The following is a 19,420-nucleotide window of genomic DNA, read 5'->3' as shown; positions in this document are numbered from 1 at the left end:
GACCCAGAGTAGATTTAGACTAGATCTAAGGAAGAAATTTTGTGCAATTAGAGCAGTGAAACACTGGGATAGGTTTCAAGAGATGTTGTGGATGCCCCATCCTTGGAAACATTCAAGGTCACATTGGACAGGGCTCTGAGCAACCTGATCTAGTTGAAGATATTTCTGCTTATTGCAGGAGGATTGGACTAGAAGGCCTTTGAAGGTCAACCCAAACCGTTCTATGTGTCTATGACATACATTTGTCATACTCCAAATGGGAATACTACAATTACTGCTTCCCCTCCCTAAATATTGAGACTAAATTGCTAAATTGGGGTCATATTAAAAAAACCCCTAAGTGAACAAACTAAAAACCCTACAAAACTTAGTGGCTATTAAATATCCAGAAAGCCCTGAATACCCCTAAAAGCCAAGGCCAGACTATACTTATTTGCATGTGCCAGTCCTGTCTTGATGCTTAGGTGCTTTAGATTGCGTTATCCTTCAGCATCACCCCAGCACACCCCGCGCAGCTCACTCACTGCTTTGCTGTGCTGACAGGACCCCGCAAACGCCCCCGGCCAGGTGCTCACGGCAGGCGGGTCCGGAGGAGGTCGCTCCAGCGAGGGGAGCGACTCCGGCCCCGGGATCGCGCCCCCGTGGGCTGCTGACACCCACCCACGCCCGCCCGCAGCACCCCCCGCCGGGCATCCCCGCCTCCCCGCCCCTCCGCATCCCCTCCGCGTCCCCGCCGCTCCCCGCTCCGCATCCTCGCCCCGCCCGCCCCGCGGGCTGATTTACGGCTCTGCTGAAAACGCCGCCCCGCTGCCGCCACCAGCAACAAGTCGGGTGAGTGCGACGACCTTGCGGGCGGCCGAGGCCCGGCGCCGCTCCGCTCCGGCAAGGCCCGGGCGGCGGCCGAGGCGAGCGGAGCCGCGCCGAGCGAGCGCAGCCGGCGGGGCCGTGCGGCCGGAGCGCCGCGCCGGGTGGGCGCGTCCCCGGGCGGAGATGGCGCGGTAACCCTGAGGAATCGCCGGGAAAGTTTCCCAAGTTTCCCGTGGGGCGCGGACGCGGGCCGTTCCCTCCGGCGAGGAATGCAACAGACAGCCCGGGATGAAGGCGGGCACCCCTGGCCGGAGCCGCTCGGCGGCGTCAGCCTCCCCTTCCGCTGCCCGCGATGCGGCGACCACACCAGGTTCCGGAGCCTGTCCTCGCTGCGGGTGCACCTGGAGTACAGCCACAGCTTCCAGGAGAGCAGCCTCCTGGCCAGGAGCAGCCTGTTCTCTCCGCTGAAGGACGCGGAGCCGGTGTCTCCGCCGGAGCCCGCAGCGCAGGGCAGCCCGGGCAGCCCCGGCGGCGTTGCCGCGCAGCCCGCGGGGCCCTACCTGAACTTGGGCGGCGCGTCCTGCGGGAGCGGCAAGGGCGAGCAGCCGCGGGAGCTGGCGGCCGAGCGGCCCGGCTCCTTCCTGGCCAGCTATGTGTCGGCCGAGTCTCCCAGCGAGCTTTCCAAACCCGGCCTCTCGGCGGCTGATTCCAAAGCCTCCTTCGAGGCACACGTCAGAGAAAAGTTTAACAGGATGGTAGAGGCCGTGGACAAAACGATCGAGAAGCGGATCGACAAGCTTACCAAAGAGCTGTCCCAGAAGACGGCGGAGCTGCTGGAGGTGCGGGCAGCGTTCGTGCAGCTGTCCCAGAAGAAGCAGGAGGTGCAGCGGCGAGAGCGGGCCCTGAGCAGGCAGGTGGATGTGGCGGTGGAGATGATCGCAGCCCTGAAGCAGCGGCTCAGCGAGTCCGAGGAGGAGCTTCACCGCAAAGAGGAGTAAGTGGGGAGGCGAGTGCCGATGGCTTGGCGAGGGCTGGCCAGCTCCTGCGTGAGTGACAGCCTTTGGGGGAGAAGAGAGGGAATGGCTCAGTTGCTTGCTGATTGTGAAAGGGCCTGGAGCTCACCGCTTCAGCTCACTATATTGCTGGAGTTATAGCCATGTGACCGTGTCCCCTGCAAGGCAGTGGACAGCTCCCTGAGCAGGTGGCTTTCAGCTTGGCTCCCCAGTGACTAACAGGGCAGGGGACAGCTCCCTGAGCAGGTTACTTTCGTGCTTGGCTCCCCAGTGACTAACTGCTACACTTTCTAATCCCTGTGTTGTGCCTCTGGTTTCATGGGGGTAGGGACAAGTAGAAGCTCTTATCAGCATGTAATGTGATTTACACTGCCACGTTTAATGCATTGTCTTTTTAAGAAGAGATGGGTGGATAAGTCTGGATGAAGTGTGCAAGAATACCTAATAGCACCTTTTCCCTTAAGCCTTCTCACCATGGTCAGCCTGTGGAGTGCACAGTCTCCTGTGCATCAATGAAGCTTTACTGGAGACAGTGTTGAAAAGGCCATGTCCAGTGTTTTAGATGGACACAGAACTGTGGAACAGGAATCACTTACATGGCATTGGGAAGCAGATGCCAGAGTTCTGACTAACCTAAGCCATCTAAAAATACATTCATGATGCATCCATTAAAAATGTAGCGATAGCTGATATATAATTTATACATGAACTACTTAGTTTATTCAGCACTTGCTGAAACCTTTCAGGCTTTTCAGAGCAACACAACTTATTTTAGAGAAATGGAAATAAAGAGCCTTGGTAATGGTATGCCTCTAAGCCAATTCATCAGCTTACAAAAGGAAGATGAGAAGTGGTAGTTGCCATGACACTGATCTTACAAGAAATAAGGAAGGTGGTGTAGGAGTTCAGTGTAGGAAGTTTGGAGGGCTTTCATCATTCCTTCCTGTAGTCTAAGGACAAGAAAGAAAAGATGAGGATCAGTAGGAGCCATCTATCTTGAAGCAGAGCTAGAGATTTTTCAGAAGAGGGGATACATAAAGGTGGTGGGATTTGAGCCTCTCAGATCTGCCTTGAAGGGATATTCAACAGAACCTCTAATTTTGAAGTATGAGGTGATCCTCATGGAAGAGAAGACTGAAAGACTTAAGGTGAAGCTGAAGCTGAATAGTGTAACTGAGGCAGATTTGAAAGTATGCTGCAGGGAAGCCATGAAGATAACATAGTTTCAAGCAGTTTTGGTATTCCCATCTAGCCAGACTGCCCTCCTGGGCTCTTTCACAGTAAGTCATCCTATTTCCTCTAGAAAAGTATCTTAGAGCAGGAGGGATTGCTCTGTGAAGGTTCTTCTTCCCTCTGCAGACTACCAGGAGACCTCAGGTAAGCAGCTGTCTTAGGCTAGGTGCAGAATTTCAGATATCTCAAGCTGAGTGGCATGAATCTTACCCCAAACTAAAGGCAGATTGTGTGCTTAAAAATCAAGACTTGGATCCCAAAAGGAAAAAAATGACTGTTGGGAGAAAGAAACTATTCAGTGAAACAAACCCAAAGTTCTGCAATGCTGTAGAAGAAGAAAAGAACTTGTGGGAAAAGAGGAAAGGGGCAGTTGAGTCATCTGGGTAGAAAGAATGGGTATGATCTGGGAGGATGGCAAAGGACACTGATCTTTGGAAAGAAAAAGCTGAAGTTGTGATTTTCAACTGTATTAGGAAAAAGAACAAGGAAGAGGCCACATGGTCTTTGGCAGATTACTTACCAGCAGCACTGTCAGGATGGTGTTCTGAGGCCAGAAGAGACTGAACACAGAATGAGAAGTGGGAAAACATTGCCCTTCACACTAGGACATTGCCAGGATCCGGAAAGGGGCAGGAGCTCAGATCACTGCTGTTAGAATTCTTCTCTTGAAAGGAGGAGAGTGAATGCATAAACAAATGATGAGGTAGCTCCTAAGTTGATGTTACAGGGAAGGCTGAAGGTTACTTGGCTAGAAACATGAACCAAAAGAGCAGCTGCACAAGAGACTTCACAGAGTACTCACAGAATACTTCACAGAGTGTTGCTCTTTAGGGTTTTGCTTCCACTTTCAACAAAAGGCCTTGAAAGCAAGTGCAGCAATAGGAATGAGAGAACAGCTCTTACACAGCAGTGTTAACTTCTACAGGTAAATGTGTAATGCATGGCAGTGCCTAGGATGGAAGAACAGCAGCCCTGAGTACCAGGGGGAAGAGGGCAGTCAGAATTTGTTATTGCCTGTGTCTGTGCCCAGCTCCACAGCATTGCCTCTGAGGTTACTCTGAGGACACTGGGAGGGTAGGCAGGGTAAAAGAATAGGTTGAATTCACTTAGGAAAAACTGGAAGTGTGTTGGGCTTTTTTCTCATTTAGATGATTCCTGCATTTCCCATCTTGGGGGATAACAAGGCATAGTGCCATAGAAAAATGCACTGGTTCTCTTTCCAATTGAAAGGTCATTGTATAATTAGCAAATTGAAAAGGAAGGTAGGTATAAAAAATGCTTTGTAAGAGCAGGACTGGAAGTTCTAGAGCAGCTTTTCAGAGCTGATTCTCTAAAATGCTTGGGACAGTTAGCTTTACTCCAGCAGCAGGGAGGCCCTGGGTGATGTGCTCTAGTAGAGAAAAAGTTCATGACTTTGGTAACAACAGTGACACTTGTCTGGCTTTCTCATGGGCTGTTGGTAAACTCTGAGACCTGCCTATGTATTCAATCCTTTGCGAGTTCAAAACTTACTTGGTGTGCTGAGAAGACATTGTCCTTCAAAAATTAGGATCTCAACTTTGGCTTTGATTTCTGGAAGAGATCCAGATGATCAGAAAGCCAAACAAGACTGCATAATGGAAATTGCAGAAGCAGTTCTCACTGCAGATTGTGGAAAGTCAGAGGCATCCCTTAGGGACTGCTTTGATACTTGCTGACCTTCAGAAATAAATGCTTTCATCAGTTTCTTTGGATTTTTTTTTCCATAAGCAATCTTGTGAATATGGATAACTTTTTCCTAAAATTAGCATTGGTATTGAGCTAGTGTAGCTGAAAATCTTTTCCTCTTAGCAGCAGAAAAAAGAAAACACCTTCCCTGAAACATCTGAATGTTGGTTTAGACCATCAGCTGGAACAGGGCTGCTTATTTGAAGCACTTGTAGGATCAGTGGGGTTATTTCTTTAGACTTGTCAGTTGAGTATTTTTTGTTTGTTTTAAATAAGGCTTTTAGCAGTCCAACAAAGACAGCAATGAAGATACCATTTTAGTTAAATTTTCTTTGTTCCCTTACAAAAACTGTAGTGCCAATATGCATGCAGGTATGTGCTGATACTGGTGTGAGGCCCTCGTGGAGGTGAACTCTGATGAGGGGTAGGACACCTGACTGTAGGAGGTACAACACTAACTATATTAATACATAGCTGAAATAGTATTACTCTAAGCACAGAGCTGCTGAACAAAGGAATTATTTAATTAGAAAATGTGCCCTGAAAGGAATTATTCCATGTTTGATGAAGGAGAATGCAACTCACAGTGAGCGCTGTGATCTTAAAGATAACACGGAAGCGTGCCCAAAGGGCATAAGACTTTGTTGAATAAGATATCAAGAAAGCCATTGAAACAAAAACCAACTATGAACTTAACTGCTAGAGGACACTGAGAGGCTTGTTTCTGGATGTAATGTAAGAAAATTGAAACTGGTAGAGGTTGATTTTCAGTAAGTTTGAACAGGGTAAGAAGGGATGGTCTTTGGCTGGAATCTACCTTCGATGGTAAATTTAAACAGCTTCACTTTGTCTCCTAATCACAGAGTAAGATCATTAATGTTGTACCTTGCCATATCTCTGACAGTCATTTCTCTAACCAGTCTAATGCATTTGTTTTGAGACTGGCCATGCCTCTGCTTTGACATAGCCTGGAATGCAAGGATTAATTCAGAATATCTGTTGTGGGCAGTAGTTATTCTTGCCAGTGGCTTCACCTTAAGTTTGCAATTAATGAAATTATCTGTGCAGATAACATCTTGACAGTGGCATTAAGATCTGGCAATCTGCAATTTGTGCTTTAAAACAGCTTTCTCTTAAAAAGGGGTTTCAATTATACCACAAAACAGTTTTGATTTGCTTTAGGCAGAGTACAACTGCAATTACACATTGTTCTTCCACCCTCAGTTTTAGGTAATCCTGCTCCCTCTTTCCTGTTTTCTTTCATCTTCCTACTCAAGAGATTACTCCCCCCCATGCAGCTGCACAAGTTTAAGCCTAGCATGACTGTCCCACAGAATGGCTCTGTGAAATAAAGCTTAAAATCTTTAGTGTCACCCAGTAAATTCAGGGCTCTGTCTAGAACACAGACCACTGAATGGGTACAATAACTTTCTGAGGGAGGAGGTGTGAATCTCTTAAATCAAATGTGCTTTTAGTGGTGTGGTAATGTGAAACCACAACCTAATAAATAACAGCAGCCTTCAGGCAAAAACACCAGTTGGGTGATGGATAAGGTCAGTGGCATTAATACTTAATGAATATACATATTAAATATTTTGAGAAGTAAATCACTTTACTACTTACTGTGATAGGAATTTTCCCATCTTCAGGTAAAACAATGGTTTGGTTTTCTATTGATTTTAGACAGTTATGCTAAATGTGATTGTCTAAAGTGATTTGATATTGGATGCAAAACCTGCATGGAGCCTTGTGCTTATCTCCACCTCCAGAGCAGCTGCAGGTGTCAGTGTGGCTGTGCACAGTGCTGGGGCCAGTGCTATGCATCCGTGGGAGGGCTTGCTTGCAATGTGAGAACTCATTAGCCCTTCTTGTCAGGTGTTAAGGAGCTGGAGCTGTCCCACCCTCTGCATTTAGTCAGTGTATGTCACTCTTAGCTGCTGAAAGTCATAAAAACACTGAGCATCTCCCAGGATCCCTGTGCTGCCAACTGCTCCAGTAAACAAGAACTGCAGCTCGCTCATCCTAAAGGAGCGCTGAATAATCCAGTGGTAAAGGCACAAGAATAAATGTCACCTAGTCAGCCTATGATTTATAACTTTATTTACCACATCTCAAGTTGTTTCATGGTAACAGCCTCCATAAAGAAGTTTTTTGGGCTAGGCTGCAGTTGGGATGCAAAATGCCAAACTACTTAAGTCTAGTTAACTGTAACAGGTGAACTGCCTGGCAGAGTCAAATTAAAATAAAAGCTTTGGCAGCAAGCCTTACTTACAGTGAGTTCTTCTCCCTGCACTTGTTTTTTCAGCTGAACACCTCTGAGGTGCCTGCTGTACTACAGTAAATTTCCCCTGGACTCCTCTGGCTCTCAAAGAACTCCTTTCTGACACTCTGGCAGTACAGGCATCTCCTGCTCCTCTTGGACACCTCCCAGGTTGCATCCCCCTTGTCTTTCCCTCTCACTTGTCTCATCCTGCTGCTGGCAGCTGAATACAATCCCTGCTCTCCAGGCAGCAGGAGCAATTCCCTCTTCCTAAAGGTTTCATCTGACAGAGCATCCCCCAGGACAAAGCAAGAAATCCAGTTTTCTCCCTGCTGCCCAGTCACAGCCCTGTAAACATTTTGCATACATTATACCTTAGTGTTGGTATAGTAAACTATGAACAGATGAGATTACAGAAATGTAAGATATCTAGGGTGCATTGAGCATCATCTACCTCACTCATCATCTACATCAGTGCCAGGGTGCAGAGCTGGGGGAAGGGGGCAGGAGTCTGCTGGGCAGAGGAGCAGAGCAGTAAAGGGATGATGCTGAGAGCAGAGGAGCTCTCAGGGGGAGTTAATAACTCCATGTAGTCTTTCCTCAATATAACAGAAGTGCTCCAGATGTGGAATAGTCAGTGCAGGGTAGCAGAGACCTCTTGTTAGAAGGGCAACACCTCAGGTGTGAGCCACTTTACCAAAGTTGTTCCTGTTTCAGGTGAATGCTGCTCACAAGGCTGTGCTGTCAGGACACAGAACCCAGTGGGCCCATGCTGCTGTGCTCTGGTTTATGCCCCTACCACGTGGGCCCCACAATATTCATGGCTTCAGCTTCCTCCTGACTTCATGAAGAGCAGTGTCAGACCTCTGTGAAAACCCATCTTTCCACAAGCATGAGAGTAGAGAGTGAAAGACAAGAATCCTGTCATATAATCCTCAAATATTTGGCAGAGGTCTGGAGAAATAAATTGAAAGTAAAATAAACAGTATAAGCAAAAAAAAAAAAAAAAAAAAAAAAATCATCACAGATATCCAGAAATAAAATTGAAGGGAAAGGGTCCTCATTATGGTTAAGAAAAAGTCTGGGCAAACTACAAGAGACAAGAAGGGCAATTAGACAGATAAACAGCAGCTGCAGGAAGCTACAGGAGTTCTTTGAACCATTTCCCTATTGTTCACAGTGGGAGGAGGCTAAAAATTCTTCTGGGAACTCCCTTCAGGTAACCAAGGCATAGCTGGGCAAGGAGTGAGCTCTCTGAGGAAGAAGTGTTGGAGCAAGTAGAGAGACTTATTTATTAGCAGTCACTCCTCAGGGCTTGATCTTGTTCTTCTGAGAGATGAGAATGAAGTGGAAACAAAGAAAGTAGCTGAACTAACACAAGTGCTGCTTATCAGTGCAAGGTGTGTGACAGAGCCCTGGTGTGTGGGTGTGTTCTGGCTCCTGGCTTTCCAAAGGGAATTTACAGAGTGCATTTCAGCCTAAAGGAAAACTTTCAGATTAAAGTTATTAAAGGTAGGTTCATAGGCTGTACAAAGGCAGCTAAACAGAGAGAAGTTATGGGTATGCTACTATTGCTGTTAATAACAGTTCTTACAAATAATGGCATGTAGGATGCCAAGCTATCTTTAGTCTAGAAAGCAAGGACAATACCAGGGAGTTTATTGACATTATGAGTCTCTTCTCCTCCTGACAGTCATCTAGATCTTCCTGAAAACTCTGTCCCCCCTGGCCTCCTTATGGTATATTAATGAGACATTTGTAGGAAAGGAAAATCCCTTGGTGATTATTTGTGCCATAGAACAGGCAACTAATGAATTCTTACTAATTACCTTTGCTGAGATAAATACAAATGTTAGCATTCTTGAAACTATCACTCTTTTAAAAAAATGCCAGCTACTCATGTTTGTGGCCTCCTGCTGCAGCCAAACTCAGAAGCTGTCCCTGGGAGGGACATCCTCATGGTGTCCCAGGCTGGCAGCTCCCCACTCTCCCACCTTCCCACTGGATGGTCAGCAGCCTGCCAGGCTGTGCACAGCTCTTCCTTACCCAAAAGGAGAGGGATTTGGAGCCAACCTGCTGAGCTGCTGTCCTTTTGAGTTCCCTGTCCCCTGTAAAAGAGGACCCTGATGAAACAGCAAGGACTTCAGTTGCTCCTACATTAACCCAAAATTATATGAACTGACTAATGAAGTGAAGTTAATCATAAGTTGTGAAGTCAAAGAAGTTACAGTGTGGTGACAATAAAGCCCTAAAATCTACTTTAATGAGTTTAGGTTGGCTTCTCCCTAAGCATTCCTTCGTGGCTCTCTAGTATCAGGTTGTTCTGGGCAAGCTAATAATCACTAAACTGTTCAGAGCCTTGCAATCAATGGATTAGCTGAGTTTAACAAACAAGTTACCTCTCTGTTTCTTAAGCCAGATTTTATGGGTGAGTTAGTATAGACTATTACTCATCCACATTCTTCATCCAAACAATACATGCTTGTTTTTACCTGATTCCTGCCATTAGATCAGCCATGCAAACAGAACTCTGCTGGAGTATGGAGCAGGCAGGCACAGCCTGAATCCTAGGTGGTGAATTTCCAGGGCTGACCACTCATGCTTGACTCTTAGCACAAAGCAGCTCACTGTTGAAACAACTATACTCCATTAAACCAATTAACTACAACTATGCTGAGTTAAAACAACAAAATGCAGAGAAACTTTGGATTTGTTATAAACAATCTAAGCTTTGAAAGGTTATTTCTGCCACAAACTGTTTCATAGTTTCTACTTAAAATGCTTTTTCCTCAGGCAATGTATTTCTACTGAGCAATCATGCCCTTTCTCATTTGGCAAGTTCCCTCAACTCCCACCCTTTTTGTACAAAGCAAAAATTAACATGGTTTCACTGGCAGAGTAAAAAATATTTATCCAGGCATTTATTAAACAGGGAACTGCTACATGTTCAGATTTGTCTTCTTTTGTAATACATGCTTCAGTCTACAACCAAACTTCTTCCACCCAAATAATCCTTTGATATTGGAGGTCCAAGTGGTGTCCTGATTATGATAGTAAGTATGCAGAGAACTTAGAAATGAGCAGTGGCTCAGCTGAGAGCTTTCACAGTCACTGGTGTTCTCTGTTTCTTCCACTTGGGTTACCAGACAAGACACATTCCTAAACTCCTTACCTAAAACTTGTTCCCCACACATGTGCTCCCTGCTCTATAATCTGTAGATTATCTGTTAATCTCCCATGCTCCCTCTGGCTCCAGGTCATAACACCACACTTGGACATTCTTGTAGTAATGCAGTCAAAATTAAATTTAATGGCCACAGAAGTTCTTTTGAGTTAGAAACCACCCCAGCAGCAACATTAAGTGACCATTGTTAGATTGTGATGAAATGAAAAGATTAATTTGGGAGTTCATCTGTTTCTCTTCACGTTTCAGAGCTAATATTCTCATAGTTAAGTAAAAAAAGAGAAAGCAGATACAGCTGTCTCCAGATACTTTGAGATGTGATGCTTAATCATATTTCTGCTCTGTGGGCCACTAAAGACTAATTCCAAGAGACCAAATGAAGTGAAAAAACCTCACCCCAAACCCACTGCCCATAAACCTAAATTCAGCATTCAGGCTTCCAGGTCTTCACTTAGTCCACAATAAAGTTGAAATCTTTTGATAATAGCGGAGGACAGTAATTAGCCACGCCATGACAAACTGGAGAAGCGCCAGTAATTTTTGACATGGGTGAGACCAGTCAGCTGCTGTTATCTAAATGTGGCCTCTTTGCAATGTTTCCATCTTGCAGAGAAGTTGTTACTTTCAACCACTTCCTGGAAGAAGCAGCAGAAAAAGAAGTGCGGGGGAAAGCCAGGCTGCAGCACTTCATCGAGAACCTGTTGCAGCGCGTGGATCTGGCAGAGAGGCAGCTGGAATATTACCAAAGCCAGCAGATGGTGTGCAACCACACTGACATCAGCGAGCACGTGGTGAGCCAGCACAGCCCTTCCCTTTGCCATCACCCTCCCCCTGCAGCCAGAGTTGGGTTATGGGTGGGCTCAGTGGCTCAGGCTAAGCACTGCTGCAGGCAGATGTGCATTTGTGAAAGCAGCAACAGCCGAAGATGATAAAGGGAGAGCAGAGAGTAATGAAATGTTTGATAGATATTTAAAAATTTTCCAGCTTTGGCTATTGCTGCTGTTGCCTTTGCCATGAACACTTTTTTAATGTGACTTGGCAGTCTTTTTGGGATGCCTGAAGATTTTCAGGAAAGACATAGATCCCTATAGGTGACACATCAGCTTGCTGGCAAATCATCTTGCCTCTGGTAGTTACCTATCATGGGACTCTTAGAAATGGTGAATGGATTCCCACAGGCATGTATCTCATGGATTAGAAATCCAAGAACATTACTTTTTAAAATACATTATTTCTCTTAAAGCCCTCATTTTTAATACCTAAACTCAGTATTTTCCCACAATGCATTACATTTATATGCCAAGTTTTAGGCATATAAATGCCTTGAAGGACTTGAAGGAACATTTCAGTTTAATACCCCGTGCTGCCTGTGCTAAGTAGTTGCTCACCCTGGGATGTGAGAAGAAGGCATTTATTTGATCATGCCCAGCACTGAACAGGTATGCAGTGGTGGAAGGGAAATGTTCCCAGAGCTACTTGGAAGACAACAAGCTTTAGGTAAGATGAGCTGAAATGCAGTGTAGGCATCTCAGACAGTATCTGTGAGAAGATTATGGGGCACTGTAAAGATGGGCCTCAATATTAAATCATCTCTCTTGCTCTGGATGTGTTTATCATAATGCCAGGCTCAGCAGTGTCCCTTGGGGAGGGCTCTGATTTTTAAGGCACCTGCCCTGATTTCTGGGTGACTTCAGCATTCCTCTAAGGCCATCCATCCAAATATTGACCATCCTGACCTTCAGGGGATACAGGAAAGTACATCATGAGATGGCTCCAGACACCAACCAAGACAGATGACAAGCAAAGTCAGGCTGGGCAAAAATCCATCTGCAAAGTGTGGACAATACCAGGGACAGAAGGAACATTTACAAGAACATAATCATTTTCAGATGCCAAATCTGACTTGCTTGTCTCAGTGACTTCATTAAATGATATTCAAAGGCTCAGTGTAGCAGCTCTGATGAGAGCTCAATACAAAGAACCTATTTAGTACTAAAAAAAAAACTATTTCAGCTGAGCTGGCATTAAACACCTCCTTTTCTGACCCCCACCAAAAGAGGGACTAGACAGAGTGTTTCCACACTGTGAACCAAACTGCTGAAAAAATGAAGTCATGCAAATTTGGCCTGGCATTGAAGCTAAGCTGTCCTTAGCTGGTCTCAGGATTTGCAGCAGGGGGAGAGAAATGTTTGTGTCCTCACCCTCCACCCTTCAGTGCAAGTCTGGCAGAGCCAAGGGCTTGTAGCTGGAGTTTCCTAGCCACTTGTGTAAAGGAAATGTATCACTGAAAAATTTAAGGATCTGAGAGAAAGTTAATTTCATACAGCTTATTCAGCCACTGGCCTTTATTAATTATCTTGAACACAATAATTACTTCTCATTGTATCCATACTGTTTAATCTACTGTGAAAGATCTCTGTTAGCCCACACTTCTTTAGCAATTTACTTTGATTATAGTTACAATAAAAATAATGGGAAAAATCCAACCACTAGCAACTCACACATGAATTTTAAAAGCATGTTCATAAGATGGAAGAGTAATAATCTGTAAAAGAGGTGACTTTTTTGGTTTGTTCCCTAAATGTTCTATTCAACATGTGAGAATGGAAATATAATTTTAAAGATTGTGTATATTTTATCCTTGTACTTTCATTACTTGAAAATGTAATAGTAATAACCTGGTTTTGTTTTCATTGCAGTTTACAGACATTTCATTAAATAAGAAACCCAGATGCCTGTATGTATATCTCCTTTTTTTTTTTTTAACTTAAATGCAATAAGTTGACGTGCTTGCATTTCTGTTTTTACATTTTACCTTATAGGTTGGGACCTGCATATGGTCTCTATTTATGTCATGTAATTGAGGAAAACCAGATTTCTGCTGAAACTAAACTAAAATCAGATATTCTCTAAAGAAAATAAAGAATGCTAATTTTCTGTTAAACAAATTACTCCTTCCTGCTGACTATAATAGCCTATTGCAAAGCTGCAGGAGTTGAATCTCTTTGGCTCACACAAATGAAGTTGAAGTTGAAAATATCTTTAAAATTCTGTAGGTAGGAGAGAGACAGTTGTCATTTCCTAACTGACAGTAACAATCATATCACCAAACAAGTGCCCTGACCAAGCATGGGCACTGACAATCTCAGGTTACTCAAGCAGCTGTCCTGGGAGCAGCAGAACTAATTGGGGTTGGTCTCCCATGTCTTTGTGACTTGGTCATGAGTCCCAGCAGGTGGTTTGGAGCACCACGTGCTGCTTGGCCAAGTGGCAGCCTGCTCTGCACACCTCTTCAGGGCAGCCTTTCCTTGTGGGGACACAAGTTCAGGACTTTTTCCCATTGCATCACCACGAGTCCTTGTCCATAACACAACAGATTAGGAATATGTGTGAGGAGAAGTTCAGACTCTCTACAGTCACTTATGTTGCAGAGCTGCTGCTTTCAGTGAAAAAGCATTTCCTGCATCTGGAGTTGGCAGCTTTGCATTTCACATGCATCTTCCTCCATCTTGGGTACTTTCTTACCCTGACTGTGAACTAGCGACAGACACCCATCTTCTCTACCATAAAGTTCAATTTAAGTACAGTTTAGCCCCTTTAGGTAGCCCCTGAGATGATATTGACCTTGACCTTCTGGTTTTAGTAGCTTCATTCAGTGCAGCAGAGGACTGCCTAACATCACCTACAATAATGCCTGTGTATGCTTTGGGAATAAATGATGTTGCTTCTTCACCATAACAACATCTGAGAAAAACAGAATACTGCATCTTTAAACAACAACTGAGTAATGGACTGGAAAAAACAGTTCCCAAGAATTGATGGTAAACTGGAGTGGCTACTCCAATTTACACAGGTCATTCCTAAACCCCAGCAAGTGGTCAGAGCCCAGGCCTGCACAGGCCAGGATGACACAGTGCCTGCAAGCTCCAGCTTGGACCTTGGACCTGCACAGCATTTCACCCCCTAAACCTCCCCCAGTGAAATCTGCTTAGCAAAGCTGCCCAGCAGGTAATGCTGTTACATGGGGAAGACTTAGTTCCTACAATGACAGGTGGCCCTCACTGCCTCCTACCAACAAATACAGACTTCCATGACACACTTCTCATCTTCCTAAAGAGCAGGAGAGTTTACACTGTACACACATGAGTAACCACAGCTTTTCCCACAACTGGCTTTGTCAAGCATGCAATATGATTTAACTCCTAGAAGAAATAATACTACACATACATGGTTTTCAGAAATAACAGGCTATGGAAAATAGCCCTGTGGGATCCCTTAAGAGATCAGCTTGTACATCAGCACATCTGCTCTTTGCTTCAGTCACAGGAGCTGGGTAGATATGAGCCTTACATTCATAGTTCTGCTGTTACACTAATGTATCTGCTGTAAAACATTTCAAGATTATGTTAAAAGGGACTATAATGATCTTAGCTAAACTGTGGAACTGCAGTTTTGATGTAATATTTCAGAGTGCATGGTTCAGCCTTTGCAGCACTGGGCACTTAGCTGTCACTCCACCTGAGCTCAACAATTTCTGCAAATCTTGCTGGGTTTGAGCCAACACAGAGACAACAAAGAATTCAGCTTACTTTGGCCTTTAAGCTTTCATACCCTTCTTCCCACCAGTTTTTGTATTCCCCTTTCTTCTTCTCCTGTTTCAAATCAAAGCCTAAAAGGGAAGCTGAAGTTTCCCTGGATGTGTGGTCAGCACAAAGGCAGAGCATGGAGTTTCCTGGGCTATTGGCCATTTGTAGCAGCAGCTCCCTGGGGCCTGGCTGCAGTCCAGGGCAACACTGAGATTCCACAAAGTCCCTACAGTTCCTGCATCTTCTTTCTACTCTTACTGGTGCTGTGTGGTCTTCCAAAGACCAAGGGATGTTCATTCTTTGCAGAATGTGAACATGTGCATCTTTAAAATCGCTGCAGATCACCAAGTATAGATCTCAGTAAGGTCCCAGCACTCCAAAATCAGCAGAGTGCTGATCAGAATCAAAGTGCAGATGAACACCCATGAAGAGTGCACCAGTAACACACCTAGGGGTTGTTTTAGTAAGGAATGCTTTTGAATGTAATTAATCTTACAGCTCTGTTTTTAACATGCAACCTCATTCTGTAAAACAAGACTATTTTTGTTTTTAAAAATGTAAGGGTTTGGGATATTTTGGGGACCTGTCAGTTTGCAAGACTGAATAATAATTATTAATGATCACTATTATTAATTTCAGGAGCCGAGGAAGTCAACACACTTCATACAACATCCCTGATGCAAAGCCTCATTCCTTTCAAAAAGGAAGGATCTTGTTGAAAAAAGCAAAGGATGAAAAAGCCAGCTTGCAGCCAGTGAAATGCTTCTATGAACCTGTTGATTGCCCAAGAGAAATATGGAGAGCACAAAAGAAGGGTGAGCCAGTCTGCTCTGCCAGGAAAGTGAGTGCAAAATCAAAGATGGGTAAGAAGGCCAAGCCACTATAGGAACGGTGAGCAGTGTACAGCAGCACAGGAACTTGGCTTCAACATAGCAAATATTGAATGAAGTTAATCATCCTACTTTTTTCCTATCCATCTGGCCATGCCAAAACATATCAGATATAATATATAGAAATATATACATATGGAAGTTTTATATTATTTAGTTATGCCATTGCCTCTTTCGGCGCTATAAAAGAAGTGACATTTTATTCAGTTTACATGGAGGTTTTTCTATTTATTCATGTATTTATTTATTTATTTAGTCATTTTTTAGAGCTTATTTTAAATGACTGCAGTTATCTTGCTGGGCAGTACTGTGGCTGTATGTTTAATTATTTTAGTGGCAGCATGCTCTAACCAACTGGTAAATTATTTTCCATCTGTGTTATTCCTGAAGCTCAGAGGAATCCATTTAATCGGCACCAAAATATTCAATCTTCCAGCTTAGGTAGGTGTGAGATCAGTGACTAACAGACATACTCAGATGCAAAAGGCCTACTCAAAGTCCCTTGAAGGCTGTTTGCAGCACTAGATTGCTACCCTGGGTTTTTGGCTATAAGCACATTTCCATCTTTTATTAAATACATCAAACTACTTGATGCTGCCAGCAGCCATGTTGTCTCTTTGGTCCAAGTTTGGGCTCCTCTGAGGTGTTCCTCAGCAAGGAGAGCAGGAGCTGCCCTGACACTCACAGGCCAGATTGGGCCAGAGGAGGAGTTTCAGTGCCAATGCCAGCAGCAGGAGATCAGCTGTGGTGCAGCAAGTACAGGCTAAAGCAGTGTGGTACTGCCTGGCATTGTGTTCAATGTCTGGGCTTGGTCCCAGGCATGAGAGGCCCAAATAACCATGATTATAACCCAAATCCTTCACATTTTTATCTCTGAAGAATCTTTACAGGGCTGAGAGATCACTGACTTTGCACTAAGAACCCAAGTGCAAGGCAGTTGGAGATGACTGCAGAACACAAATGTGTGTGTTTACACTGGTTTGTGCCAATTAAAAGGATCCTTATTTATTAGAGAATTTATTTATCAAGATGACTTTTTTGTGTGTACAGTATTTTGGTGACATGAATCCTCATGCCATGTTTACAGATATAAACATCCTGATGATGTTACTGATGAGATTTGTTTTCTCAAGAAAGAGAAAGGATAGGTGACACAGGTCTATGTGATTTATTTTTTAAATGCTCATAACAAATGTAAATTGTTTATGTGGAAGGTGATTTTTACAGTATGTGTACAAAGATTTGTGAAAAATGTTTTTCATTTTTTATAACTGTGTCTGTAAGCAGAACTGAGTATAAAAAGACAGTGTATCACTATGATTACTGCTGCAATAAGCACCTGAGTTGCAATATTTTTAAAGCAGAAGATGACCAATCAGTCAGCTAGGATCAGGTAACTACAGATGTCATACATTTGTCAGTGTACAGAACTCCCAGAAAGTAGCAGAGAGAAGAAAGAGTATTATTCCTCACTTTTATTTTAAATAGTGTATATGGAACAATCAGATGTATGTTTAAAAGTTTCTCAACACTGTTTCAGTAGAAAGTCACAGTGTAAAACCAATTCAGGTATTTAGGTTGTAATGCTATTTCAATATTTATTTAACTATGTCACAAGGCCACACTTGGCTTCATGCTAGGCATTGTGTGTGGTGAAAAGGAATTGTTCATTGTGTTGCATGGACTTGGGTCAGATTGTGTGTTACAACAACTTTTATAGGCAAGCTAAAGTGGAACCAGTTTTTTCTATTCCCACATCCTTCCACAAACCTGAAAAAAGGACCTTCTTTGAACAAAGGTGAACATTAGAAAGATAATAAAGTAAAATATATTAATTCATTTCTTTAGCCTCTTGACACATAAAGAATATTTTTATTTTTAAATGCCTATCTACTCTGTTAGTCACCAAAGTTAAGTGAAACTACTAGTTCACAAATGAGATGTTTATTTTATTATTTATCATGCCAAAATCTTGACTGTAAGTTTTCCTTTTGGGAGAGGAAGAGGAGAACAGTAAGAGAAGTTGCATGTTTTTAAACTTTTCAAAGCCTAATTTACACTTACTTGCTAAACAAATGCCAGTTTAGTTAATTAGAAAGAAATTGGTATGTACTGTAATCCCAGATCAAAGTTTTTAGAATATAAACATTCTAATAATAAAGATATATTTCTCAGTTACTGTGTCATTTAACTTTGTCAAATACATTGTTTCTTCCAAAAGCCTCTGAAGCAGCACAGAAAAAGCCAAGCAGCAGCAGCTTGGACTTTGCTTTATCCCTGAGAGGAAGCATGGCAGTGAAATGGGGGGTTGTGACCCTTCCCAGCAATGAACCTGCAGGTAGCTGCTCCATCTTGCCTGCTCAGCTCACAGGTGTCACCTGCTGCTCTCCTACTGCAGTGCTGCTTAAAATCATTCTGGAGGTGACCCACAGGGTCAGATAACCTGCCCAAAGCAGAGGCAAGGGGAATAGAGGGAAGGGTCAGGCACATTAAGGGCAGAGGGGCTCCCAGGGAATGGCAGTAATGATGTCTGCTCACACACTGCCAGCTGCAGAGCCATCATTTCATCAGCTTAGACTTGGAAAAAGGGGTTTTCCCATGGGGAACCAGGTTCCTGTCTCATTAACAGAGACAATATTTGACAAGAACAGGCACCTGCACCAGGCTGAATGTAACCAGCTTTAGCTTGTGAGGACTTCTGTAGTCAGGAAATGTCAATTTTATAATATTTTTTTAAATCTGAAAATGTTCTGACAAAGTTGACCACTCACCTTTGAAAATCAATTTGAAGCAGAGTTACCATGTTTTGCCCTTTGAGACACTTTGAAGGCTCCTTGATAGGTTGTATGCTGACATCAAAGTGAATTTCATTAGGATGGATGCCTCATTCCCATATAAATTTTTAAAATCCCACCTCATTTATTACTAAAAATATCTCAGAGTAGTGTATGTACTGGCTGGGCCTTTACAGGTGAGCTTTCTGCTTAAAACAAAATGTTCTGACAGACATATGACATTATAGGCCAGGAAAACAAGAGACTAATTGAAACACAGACCTTTAATTAGAGCTATACATGGAAAAACCCAATCACTTTGAGATGCTTCTGCCAGTTGAAGAGAGAGCATGTTTCCAGAGCACTTAATGACATCTGATCCCTCCCCCCAGCTCTGACTCAGTAGTAACAACAGCCTCCCCCTATCCGGAGAAGATCTGAACATATTTTTGTTTTTTTTCAAGGAGAGTTCTGCAAATATTTAGTGGGATACTCATATTCAAAGAGATGGCCACCATTTAGGGCAGGTACTAGGTCAAAAAATCATCACTTCTATCATCCCTAATAATCCTTCCAATGCCACTGCCTCTTTCAAGCTACTTGAGCAAAATCCAGCTCTTCTCTCTCGTTATTCTGCGTCATCAGATAGTTGCCTCTATTTGTTCTTACCTCAGCCTAATGCTGATTGTTTCCATACATCCTGTCTGAAGTGGCTGGAGTGGACTATTTTGTGCTCTCTGCAGTGAGCCTGGGCATTATTTTTTATTGTTTTTTAGAAAAATTAATCCCAGAAGTGATTTTACTACATGAAGCTCTTAAAAATAGATCCTGCTGCAACACAAACAAAATGTCCTTTTCCATTTTGTTGCTAATGCCACCCTCTACCTAGCCATGCTTTTTTATTCTGATCTCTTGAATTTTCATTTGTACATCTCTCGAAGGAGAAACAAGCAGCATAAATTAAAT

The 19,420-nt window shown here is 43.6% G+C and overlaps 1 protein-coding gene across 1 annotated transcript; it reads left to right on the top strand.

Moving 5' to 3' along the window:
* The first annotated feature begins 1,076 nt into the window (after positions 1-1,076).
* On the top strand, positions 1,077-17,830 carry ZNF365 (zinc finger protein 365). Its single transcript, XM_058810504.1, has 4 exons — positions 1,077-1,801; positions 10,815-10,995; positions 12,904-12,941; positions 15,430-17,830. Exons 1-4 carry the CDS (start codon positions 1,077-1,079, stop codon positions 15,674-15,676), a joined length of 1,191 nt encoding a protein of 396 aa, XP_058666487.1. The 3' UTR covers positions 15,677-17,830.
* The last annotated feature ends 1,590 nt before the right edge of the window (positions 17,831-19,420 follow it).

This window comes from Ammospiza caudacuta, chromosome 9 (genome assembly GCF_027887145.1).
Source record: "Ammospiza caudacuta isolate bAmmCau1 chromosome 9, bAmmCau1.pri, whole genome shotgun sequence".
NCBI classification, from domain to species: domain Eukaryota; kingdom Metazoa; phylum Chordata; class Aves; order Passeriformes; family Passerellidae; genus Ammospiza; species Ammospiza caudacuta.
Note: the sequence above shows the minus strand (reverse complement) of the source record. Positions and strands in the feature narration are given on the sequence as shown.

Coding starts and splice junctions, on each gene's coding strand:
- ZNF365 (XM_058810504.1), top strand. CDS start 1,077: ATGCAACAGACAGCCCGGGATGAAGGCGGGCACCCCTGGCCGGAGCCG. Junction 1,802..10,814: donor GAGCTTCACCGCAAAGAGGA/GTAAGTGGGGAG, acceptor TCCATCTTGCAG/AGAAGTTGTTACTTTCAACC. Junction 12,942..15,429: donor AATAAGAAACCCAGATGCCT/GTATGTATATCT, acceptor TATTAATTTCAG/GAGCCGAGGAAGTCAACACA.